General features: G+C 37.5%; 1 protein-coding gene across 28 annotated transcripts in view; it reads right to left on the reverse strand.

The window, feature by feature from the left end:
• The window catches only part of METTL8 (methyltransferase 8, tRNA N3-cytidine), a 117,750-nt gene that overhangs the window by 17,997 nt on the left and 87,648 nt on the right, over window positions 1-12,105 (reverse strand). For all 28 annotated transcript variants that reach the window (XR_010149787.1, XR_010149789.1, XR_010149790.1 and 25 more), the window contains one exon: window positions 1,495-1,865. Coding sequence is in view for 19 of the 28 variants with exons in the window: in XM_024354948.3 (XP_024210716.1) it covers window positions 1,495-1,865 (371 nt within the window). In the remaining 9 variants the exon portion in view is untranslated. The remainder of the gene's footprint in view (window positions 1-1,494; window positions 1,866-12,105) is intronic.

Genomic DNA, 12,105 nt, shown 5'->3' on the forward strand with positions numbered 1-12,105 from the left:
GAAACATTTAAATTTTTTACACACCAAAACCCAAAATAAACCAAATTTAAAAATAACCAATACGCTGTGAAGAAAACTGAAATGAATATGATAAAGGGCAGGGCTCATTAGGAAAAAAAAAACAGATAAGCAGAGAAAATAAATGGACAGAACAAAAAAGAAGTACAAATGATTCTAAACATTTGAAGTATGTGACCTGCTTAGTAATCAAAGAAACGCATATTAAAACAAGGTACAATTTTTGTCTAACAAAGTGGAAAACATTAAAATAATACTTCAATCAATGAGGGTGTGATGAAACAGACATACACTGTCATGGAATGGTATTAGTACAACTTCTTAGAAAGCAAGTGGGCAATATGTTTTAAAAGTATTAAAAATCTTCATAAATTATGAACTAGAAAATCTAACCTAAAACAATAAAAGAAAATGCAGGTAAAGGCTATACCCAAAATGTTTGCTTCAGAAAATCTGAAAACAATTAAAATGCCCAGTAGTGTGAAAATAGATAAGTAAAATTATAGTACTCCACATAGTAAAATATTTTGTAGCCATCAAAATATTTACAGAGAATTTTTAAAGATAGTGAAAACTGCTTATGATACCATGTTAAATAGAAACAAACAAAACTTAGAATACATGTACAGTAATAAAAGAAGAAAAAGGTCAGCCAGGCACGGTGGCTCATGCCTGTAATCCCAGCACTTTAGGAGGCTGAGGCGGCGGATCACCTGAGGCCAGGAGTTCAAAACCAGCCTGGCCAACGTGGCGAAACCCTGTCTCTACTAAAAATACAAAAAAATTAGCTGGGTGTGGTGGCAGGCACCTGTAATCCCAGCTACTCGGGAGACTGAGGCAGGAGAATTGCTTGAACCCGGGAGGCAGAAGCTGCAGTGAGCTGAGATGGCGCCACTATACTCTAGCCCAGGCAACAAGAACAAAAGTCTGTCTCAAAAAAAAAAAAAAAAGAAGAAAAAGGTCACTAAAATGTTAACAGTGGTTAAATCCTTTGTTTGTAGGATTGGTGATAAATTATCTCCTTGTTAGCAAATTCTCTATAATCAATATACATTGCCTTTAAAATAAGAAAGACAGGGTTTAGTTTTAAAAATAGAAAACCAAGGTCTACACCAGATTATAGCAAATTATATATCTCACTTATTTCTATTTCATCTAAAAAGGGGTAATAACAAAGAGAGTAAAAATTAAGGCCAAAGCTTCATTGGTACTTAAAACTGCCCTCAGATTAAAATGAAAACAGACAATTTTTTTTTTTTTAAAACCAGCAAAACCAGATTTAAACCACAAACTTAAAACTTGACTGATTAAAGACATGAGTCCCTTAAACATTATTTATGCACAAAAGTACACTGAATGCTTATTTACATTTGATAGTTTTCCACCAAAAAAAATCTGGATTATTAATAAAACAATACAGAATGTACATTTTCAAATTATTTGTCACCTCCCATTTTTGTCCCTTGAGCACAATACCTCTAGTATCCTGAAAGTGGCATTGCTACCAGGAAACAATCCAGTCTCCATAGGTCCTTTTTTGTGTTTTTCAGAGTCTAGGTTGGAAAAATCAGATTCTGTTTTGCTTTGACCTTCTGAAGAACCAGAACTTTTCTCATAATGATTTTTTTCATCAGGCACAGTAGGACAGTGCATTCTTGAGAAACAATTTGTAGCACTAGTTTTTACATGATCCCATGATGATTCTCTCGCCTTCTCTTCAGGTTTTTGATCAACTGGAAGAATTTCAGGAAATTCCCTCAACAGCCAATTACGATCCTTGAAAAACTTATTCTTATGAATCTTGTAAAATGTGTCCCAGTATTTACTAGCTTCTCTCTCATACTTAACTAAAATAAAGAGGAAAAAGAAAGATTTATTTTACTATGAATTATATTTACTATTAGCTACCGTCTTGATAATTATTGTTAAACATATACATTATCATTTATAACAATTATATTTACAAATGAATAACTTTAATATTATAATATTTTAATCTATCTGATAAAAGGTTGAAACTACAGAGCTTTAATTCTCTCAAAATGTGTCAAAATGTGGGCTATTTAGTCCTACCCCTGTGAATCTGCTTTTATCTTAATAGTTTAGCCAATTTTTGTGAGAAATATAATCACTGCAAACAACTTTCTAATTTTATCTTAACAATCACATTGTTACCAATAAGCTGTGTGGGTTTTTATTATCTTAAAGAAAGGTCTGGGCGCGGTGGCTCATGCCTGTAATCCCAGCACTTTGGGAGGCTGAAGCGGGTGGATCACGAGGTCAGGAGTTCGAGACCAGCCTGGCCAACATAGTGAAACCCCATCTCTACTAAAAATACAAAAAGTTAGCCGGAGGTGGTGGCAGGTGCCTGTAATTCCAGCTACTCAGGAGGCTGAGGCAGGAGAATTGCTTGAACCTGGGAGGTGGAGGTTGCAGTGAGGTGAGATTGCGCCATTGCGCTCCAGCCTGGGCGACAAGAGTGAAACTCTGTCTCAAAAAAAAAAAAAAAAAAAGAATGAGGGCTGGGCGCGGTGGCTCATACCTGTAATCCCAGCACTTTGGGAGGATGAGGCAGATGGACACTTGAGGTAAGGAGTTCAAGACCAGCCTGGCCAACATGTTGAAACTCCATCTCTACTAAAAATATAAAAATTAGCTGGGTGTGGTGGCAGACACCTGTAATCACGGCTTCTCAGGAGGCTGAGGCAGGAGAAATGCTTGAACCCGGGAGGAGAAATTTGCAGTGAGCAGAGAACACACCATTGCACTCCAGCCTGGGCAACAGAGTGAGAGTCTGTCTCAAAAAAAAAAAAAAAAAAAAGAGCCTGGAGCAGTAAGACAGAGTGAGACCCTGTCTCAAAAATTAATAAGTAAATAAACAAATAAAAGAAAGGACACCTCATTTTTAATGTATTTACAAATACAATTTCAGCATAAATGCAAATTGGTGATCAGACAGGAAATTTCAAAATTATAAACAACATAATTTAAGAGCTAAAAGTGTCCATTGGAACAATTTACTCCAACCTCCCTTTTTGCATTTGAAGAAAGGACCTAAATCCACTTGTTCCAAGTCCTAGAGCCCCATCACAGTGAATCCATGGCCATGTCTCCTGACTTTTGGAATCTGGAGGCCATCACGTAACTCCATTCTTCCCCCAACCTCCAAGGCATCTCTTCCTACTGACATCTCCCAAGATGAAGCCTTAAAGAAAATTTCTGATGCTCTTAAAACAAATATGCATTTTATGATGTCATCCTGTGGTCAGGGTTAGGTCAACAGTCTCAGAGCTTCAGGTAATTCTTCGCTTTCTGCCTCTATTTGCTCCTTAAATTAATAAAGTAAGGGCCGGGCACGATGGCTCATGCCTGTAATCCCAGCACTTTGGGAGGCCGAGGCGGGCGGATCACGAGGTCAGGAGTTCAAGACCAGCCTGACCAACATGGTGAAACCCCATCTCTACTAAAAATACAAAAATTAGCCGGGCGTGGTGGCAGGCGCCTGTAATCCCAGCTACTCAGGAGGCTAAGACAGGAGAATAGCTTGAACCTGGGAGGCGGAGGTTGCAGTGAGCCGAGATCATGCCATTGCTCTCCAGCCTGGGCCATAGAGCAAGACTCTGTCTCAAAAAAAAAAAAAAAATTAATAAAGTAACCCACTCTCTCCCTCATTTATTCAACAAACATTTCTTTTATTTATTTATTTATTATTTTATATTTTTAGTAGAGACAGGGTTTCACCATGTGGGCCAAGCTGGTCTCAAACTCCTGACCTCAAGTGATCTGCCTGCCTCCACCTCCCAAAGTGCTGGGATTACAGGCGTGAGCTACTGCGCCTGGCACGTTCCTTTTTTTTTCCTTTTTTCTTTTTTTTCCGTATTCTTGGGCAGTGCTACAGGCAATAACAATTTCTTGAGTGCTATTATGTAATAGGCCTAATCCACGCATTAGGAATTACTTCAACCTACTGTAGACGCATGCCATTTTAAAAGTGCAAAAGCTTTCTTTCTAGGAATACAGAATAATTTCCAAGATTTGGTGTTAGGTGAAAAAGCAAGGTATATAACAGTGTCTATATCCTGTAACCACTCCTTAAAATAAGAAGAAAATATGCATGTATGGTTACATAGAAATATTCATGTACACACACACACACACACACACACACACTTGTAGAAGGTACAAAATACTTCTGGAAAGATAATCACATAATCAGTAATACTGGTTGCCTCTAGGGAGAGGAAAGGAGTGGCTGGGGACCACAGTTGGAAGGAGAATTTTCATTTGAATTTTGATCCATGTGAATTTACTATACATTCCAAAAATAAATTAAACTAAAAATAAAAATAAGAGATGCATTTCCTTCACAATTTTAAAGAAGCCCCTACTCTCAGAACAAGCAGTTGCCTGTAATCAGGTTCATCTTTGTTACAGAACCCTGTCCTGAGGCCCTTATAATTTTCTTCTTTCCAATTTTATCTTTATGGCCTTGTACCATGGATCTCCACCCATCTGGCCACAAGACTTCCTTCCCATCAAGGCTGAATTGTATCTGGCAGCAGGAATGCTATAAAGACTGAAACTCCCATCTGTATTTAAGGTCTGAGAAATGAAAGTGGATCTTTTTAACAAAAGAATTATGTGATATTAAGTCCAAAACATGCTCACCTCTGCACTAATGGAAACAAACCTATTTATGGTTGATCTAAAACTATATATTTGTCTTTTAAATATTTCTATCTCTATTTTCCTTCTTTTTCAATAATTTTGGTATATCTCCACTTTTAAAAATTGGAGTGTGCCTGATATACTGTGTAAGAAAACAAAATGACACTCTGAAAATCAGACTCAGGAGAAATTATAAAAGAGTCAAATTTCTCCAGGGTCTTCTCAAGCTTTCTCTTCTTCCTTTACCTTAAAAAAAAAAAAAACAAAACTCTCTTTGTAACTCATTCCATGCAGGTAAAAGATTTTCTGCCTAACAAAAAGCAGCCACCTAAGAAGACCTATATTTAGTGAAATCTCTAGTATTTGAGTTTACAATATCAAGCTACTTGTGAAGTGCGTTTGAGCCCAATTACCAGTAACTAGAATGTACTGTCATACTACTATATCTTGATTAATTTGTGGGAATATTCCTCTAGGAATTAAGTGGGGTGGGGGAAGTACAGGGGAGTAACCTAATAAAAGATGTGCATAGCGGCCAGGCAAGGTGGCTCATGCCTCTAATCCCAACATCGGAAGGCCCAGGCAGGAGGACTGCTTGAGGCTAGGAATTCAAGATGAGCCTGGACAACAAAGCAAGACCCTGTCTCTACTTAAAAAAAAAATGTGTGTATAGCAGTTCTATTTATATTAGGAAAAAGTGGGGAAAACTCAAATGCCCAACAACATGGGAATGAGCAAGCAAACCATGCAGTTCAAACAGGGTAACCTTATGTAGCAATTTAAAAATAAAAGATAATAGGCGGGGCATGATGGCTCATGCCTACAATACCGGCACTTTGGGAGGCCAGGGAGGGCAGATCACCTGAGGTCAGGAGCTCGAGACCGGCCTGACCAACATGGAGAAACCCCATCTCTACAAAAACTACAAAATTAGCCAGGCATGGTGGTACATGCCTGTAATCCCAGCTACTCAGGAGGCTGAGGCAGGAGAATTGCTTGAACCCGGGAGGCGGAGGTTGCGGAGAGCTGCGATCGCGCCATTGCACTCCAGCCTGGGCAACAGGAGTGAAACTCCATCTCAATAAATAAATAAATAAATAAATAAATAAATAAATATAAAAAATAAAATAATAAAGGAAAATAATATTAAGAGAAAATACACAGAATAGTATATACGTTGATGGCAGCTCTAAAATTTATTTTATAGTCATTCATAACAATAAGTTGAAAATTTGAAGCAATGATAACAATTTAATCATTATTAGGTAGCTCTTTCTTTTGCAAAGCTGTATCTACTTCTTACACAAAGATTAAAGAATCTTAGCTGAATTCTTCATTCAAATTGCCTACAGAATTTCCTCATTTGATGAAAGGTTTGAATTAGAGTAGTATCTCTAAAGTCTGTTTAAGCTCTAAAAATTCTGTGTACTTTCCTATTAAGCGCCATGAATTTATGGAGAACATTAAACATTATCAGTTCTACAGACTACGGCAATCTTGGATCAGATTGCCGTTTTAAACATGAGTCTGTACTACTGTTTTAATTTTTACAATTTAAAGAGAAAATGAATCTGTAGTGACGTGACTGCAATCTGGTTCAGAAACCAAACATGTCAAGCAACTAAATTCAACTCTAGCCTATGTAATCTATAAAAAGAACTTGATTACTATTAGAAGGCAATAGTCAGGGTTTGCTAATATACCTATTTTCAAGCCTTTTCCAACTATTTCCCACTCAGGAATTAGGAGAAAAGAAATCAGATAATTACATAAATTATACCAATAATAGTAGCATTAAAAATGACAAGAATAACACATATTACGTGTTTATTATGGGCTACGCACTATGTCAAATGCTTTACTTGGATTTTTTCCCCCATTTAATCCTAGCAGTATCTCTCAGATAGATTTTATTATTCCAATTTGCAGAGAAAGAAATTCAATGTCAGAGGGAATAAAGAATTTCCCCAAGGTCACCCAGCCAGAAAGAACAGAGTCAAGACCTAGCCTAAGTCTGCTAAACTCTAAAGCCCATGCTCTCACCCATTACACTACACTGCCTCCCGAACACAAAGTCAATATGAACCCCCTGAAAATCATCTCTGCTTTTCTGATTCATACTTTCTTCTCAATTATGAAGTACCAAGTTGAAATTAAAACCTCAGTGTGGCTTACAATCAGTGTAACTACATTGTAAAAATAATGCTGATTGGAGTTACCCTTCATTAAGACAGATCAGAAATACATAATTAATTAAACTGCATACTTTAAATTATAAGAAATATAAACCATGCAGTTATATGATGAAATGATGAGCAATAGGAACATTAAATGCTCTATGAAAATATATGGGTTTGTGGGACAGAAACAAAACAGAGAAGCAGCACCAGTGTCTGGAATTTGGCTTTCAGCAGCTTCTCCAATCAATGCTGGCAACTCCATAGTTCCCAGTAATGTGTGAGAGCTTCTGAGACCCCACAGCTTGGTCAATCATCATAATTATGATTATGAGACAACAAACACCTTCAGTGTATGATTTAATTTCCTGAACTGCAAGAGTAGATACTCCCCTGTGTTAACAGGGGAGTTGGAGGAATTACTGCTCTGACCATGAGTAAAAAATTCAGTATCAAGCTGCTGGTAAGGCAGGTCAGGAATGATAAAATAATATAGTGTGGAGAAATCTGCCCTGTCTTCATCTTGTTTAACTGACTTCTAAACAGGTGTATTAATGACAAATTTTTCTTGGAGGAAAATTTTTTTTCTTTCCTAGGTTGGTGATTCAGAGTTAATTGCTTTATGCCAGTGGCAGTAAGAGGGATGTAGTGATCTGTTTAACTACAGCCCAATGAAGCAACTTCTCAATTATTCACTTATTAAATTCAATATTGCTGAGGGAAAGAAGGAATATGCACGCTAACCATCCTTAAATATTCAGAATTCATTCTGAATCACACTGAACATCACAACTAAGAAATTGAATTAAACCATTTATGTATGACATATATAATATGATTAATATGAATTATGAAAATTTATTCTAAGTTTCCATGTAACAAAAAGCAATTTAAAGTTATTTTTGCACATCAATTACGCAAATACCTGAGCTCTCAAAGTTGGAAATTTCCACACATCAGTGAGAAAATTCATTGTCTAATAAAAGAAAACTCTTAAACTTATGAAATTAAAAGTATGTTTCTAAGAGCACTGCATAAAATTTTAAACAAGCAAAGCCAACTTATAAACAAATAACCTAAATTTATAAGCATAAAACTTTTAGCTACTCTCTCTATATATTTTTTTCACATTGAACATTCTCTCAATGGTAAGGTATTCACAAAGTAAAGTATAGTGAGACTCATTCTTTTGCTTGACATAGGTAACTTTCCATAGGTAGATAGTTAATTACAGGATATTTTAAAGTAAAAATAGCAGCTGCTTTTGTTATTCCGTTTAAAAGACTCATTACATTTGCTAAATAACTGAGATATGACACACTGGAGATGTTTTTTAGGAAATTATAAAATATAATTATGTTAACTCAAAAACTGCCAAATGTATCTTTCATTTCTCTGAATTAACTTGCTTTTAAAATAAATTTGAGCTATAGTAAAATTGAAAATAAATTACAAAAAGGAAATGTGGAATTAAAAATCATTAATCTGGGCAATCTTATTGAAAGAAATGAGGGCCTGGATCTATAGTTTTTTTGTTTTTGTTTTTGTTTTTTGAGACAGGGGCTTACTCTGTGCCCAGCCTGGAGTGCAGTGGTGCAATCACAGCTCAGTGCAGCCTTGACCTCCTGGGCTCAAGTGATCCTCCCATCTCAGCCTCCCAAGTAGCTAGGACTACAAGCACGCACAACCACGCCTGGTTAACTTTTAAATTTTTTGTAGAGATGGGGTCTGACTGTTGCTCAGGCTGGTCTCAAATTCCTGGGCTCAAGAGATCCTTCCACCTTGGCCTCCCAAAGTGTTGGGATTACAGGTGTGGGCCACCACATCAGGTCTCAGATGCCATATACATTTTAATCACAAAAATGAAATGTCAACCATCCTGCAGCAAGACTATTATTTGTGATGCATAATTTCTTACTTTCAGATTGTGAGAGTGTTTCCTGATTTCAGTTCTCACCAACAGCTGAGACAATATGTGAGAAATGGGAAATGGGAGTGACAGGAGAGCCTGAGACACACAGAGACCAAAAGAAATGTGCCAGAGAGTTGGCCAGCATGGGAGAACAACCAGTACTTCCTCCCAGTTGCATTAAAATAAAGTGAGATAAGATCAGTAAACAGTGCTCCTGCTGTATAATAATCTGCATATAGAATACTCTGTGATGGGAGAACACTGGCTCTTTCAAAGATTTAGGACTCTCCTAGATAAGAAAAGATGGTGGTTCACAGAGGCACTTGCCGAAGAGCCAGGTCACTGCTTCCTCTGGGTTCTCACAGTGTTTGAAAGTAGAGCTTTTAAACAATCTATTTACCTTGACCCATATTCATCAGAGACATTAAATATCAAACCTGAAGCCTCACCCAGGGTGCTGCAGACTGGCACGTCTGTGATCCCTACAAAAATTGCGCTGGATGGCTCTCACTGTAACGTCCTGCCACTCAACATGGTTCCTCAGAACAAAAGTATTCTTCCTTTGCCACCCTCCGGGCAGCCTCAGTTATTGCTGTGTGCCCTTGCTTATGTGTGATAAGATGGTCACCCCCATAATGCGTTCCTTCTCCCTGCAGTGGTCCCCTGACAGGTATAAAGCCCACCACACTGAAGTGTTACAGAGGGGATGCAGAAGGGACCTAGCAGAAGCCTTTATCTCTTTGAGTCATTTTGAAATGGAATTTTTTGTTCTGTGTCTCTGCAGCAGTCAGAAAACTTGCACAGAAAGAGACTGGACATACTAATAAGCAAATCAAATGCTTCAAAGTGGTATCATCAACCCTCTCCTGCCTGCCTTTCCTGCTTCTACAGAGAGAGGCCAGTCACCACCTTTCTATTTCAGTCACACTACGTACGGTTCTATGGGAACTGTCATTTTCCTTTACTGCGGTTTCCAAGGCCCTAAAATAACCTTCTCATTAGCTTCACCAAGTTCATTGTTAACATAAATAGGACAAAATGGGCAGCCACATACAAACGACTTTAAGGGAGCATTATCAGCACTGCTCATCTATTTATGTTCTAAACGGAAATATTCAAAATAGGGCAAAAAAATCCTTGGTTTTTCATATTATCAGGAAATATATTGTGGATAATTTTTAACTTCCTGGAAATGAATTAAGATGGCTGACAACTTTTAATTCAGTTTAGGCTTGACTCTGTCTGTCACATCCAGGTGGCCACCAGCAGAAGCTTGAGTAATGTGGAAAATATGTCTGTGCAGCTGCTGGCAAAGAAGCACAGTTATACTTCCTCAGAAACAGTGTGACAGAGTTCCTGCAAAGGAATGCAATATTGGCTGATTTGTAAGCAGTACTGCCACTGGTATGCACCCTCGAATCCAACCCTAATACTCCCTGGCCATATTCCCCTCAAAGACTTCGTGGTTGAAGCTCATAAAAATAGAATGATGTCATTGTGGATCAGGTGCTCTTTGTTTCTGTCCACTCTCCAGGATACAATAAGGAGCTTAGGAGGAGGATGGAGAACTGGCTCTACGGAATAGCAAGTGATACCAGAAGATAAGATAGGTAGGCACTGCCCTCTTCACTAGGGAAGGGCAGCTAATGAGGGCAGTCTCATTAGCTTAGGCTCCCCAACTACTGTTGCTTCAAACTTTGGCCTCAATTTGTAGACTAAAGTCACCAGAACAATAGTTAACTACCAGTGGGATTAGTGATCTTCCTTATACTTGGTTTACACAGAGGAATGCTAACATCTTTCCCTGGGGAGTTCCAGGACAGCTGATCAATCTAGAAACAAAATTCAATCTCAGGGGTTGGAAACCTTTTTCTGTAATGGGCCAGATAGTATTTTAGTCCCTGTGGGCCAGCTGCTGCAGTCTTTGTTGCAACTACTCAACACTGTGACTAAAGCTCAAAAGTAACCATAGACAGTATGTCAACAAATGAGTGTGTCTGTGTTCCAATAAACTTTATTCACAAAAACAGGCAGCAGGCTGGATTTCGACCATAGACTAGTTTGCTGACCCTTGCTTCATCTAACGGTTACACTGATGTTGCCACAAGAGTGACCAAAAAATGATGACCAGAACCAAGTTGTTCTGGCAAAACTAATCTATTGTATTAGAAGCCAGAATAGTGGCTCTTATGGGCCACTATTTGTGGGATTAGTGGGGTCAGGGATCGGGGGAGTACTGTAATTGGGAAGAAGCACATGGAAGCTTCTGGATTAATAGTAATATTCTGTTTCTTGATATGGTTGATGTTTACATAGGTGTGTTAACTTTGTGAAAATTCATTGAACTATGTGAGAATTCATTTATGAGTTGTATAAATTTCTGTGTCTATTTTATAAACTATTTTTAAAAAGAAAAAAAAAGAACCAACATGTTCTAAGGGAGAAATCATTTTAAGAAAAATAAGGCAGAAAGTCCTATAGAGAGAATATAAGAGTTGGGCAAAGTGTCTGTGGGTTCCCAGCTGTGCAATGAGGATGACGCAGGCCAAGTTCTTTTGTTTGTAGTGTGCTTTTTTAAAAAAATGTGATTACAAACCACATAATGTAAAATTTAACACCTTAAGTATTTTAAAATGTATACTTCAGTACTGTTGAGTATATTCATATTGTTGTGAAACAGACCTCCAGGATGTTTTTATCTTGCTAAACTATTAACTACATACCAATTAAATGACAACTCCCCCTTTTATGGAAAAAGTGTTTATTTATGAAATAACATGAGGTTAAAAAAGTAGATCCCCAAATTATATATGTATTATAATTACAACTGCTTAAAATTATATACACACTGGGTAAAAGTTCTAAATGATGAACTAAAAACAATTATGTTAGAACAGTAGGATTAAGAGGGAATTGTCCTAAATTTTCTTAATATTTCCCCCATTTCCTGAGCCCTTGGCAACGACCATTTTTCGTTCTATGAATCTGACTACTTTAGATGTCTCAAATAAGTGGAATCATACAGTATTTGTCTTTTTGTGGTGGCTTATTTCACTTAGCATCATGTCCTCAAGGTTCATCCATGTTGTAGTATGTGACGGGATTTCTTTCCTTTTTAAGCCAGAATACGATTCCATTTTATGTATATACCACATTTGTTTTAACCATTCATCTGATGATGGGCATTTTAGGGTACTTCCACCTTTTGCCTATTGTGAATAGTGCTGCTGTGAACATAGGTGTGCAAATATCTCTTTGAGACTTTGCTTTCAAATCTTTTGCATATAACCCAGAGGTGGGATTGCTGGGTCATATGGCAGTTCTATTTTT

The sequence above is a fragment of the Pan troglodytes genome, chromosome 13 (assembly GCF_028858775.2).
Source record: "Pan troglodytes isolate AG18354 chromosome 13, NHGRI_mPanTro3-v2.0_pri, whole genome shotgun sequence".
In the NCBI taxonomy this organism is placed as follows: domain Eukaryota; kingdom Metazoa; phylum Chordata; class Mammalia; order Primates; family Hominidae; genus Pan; species Pan troglodytes.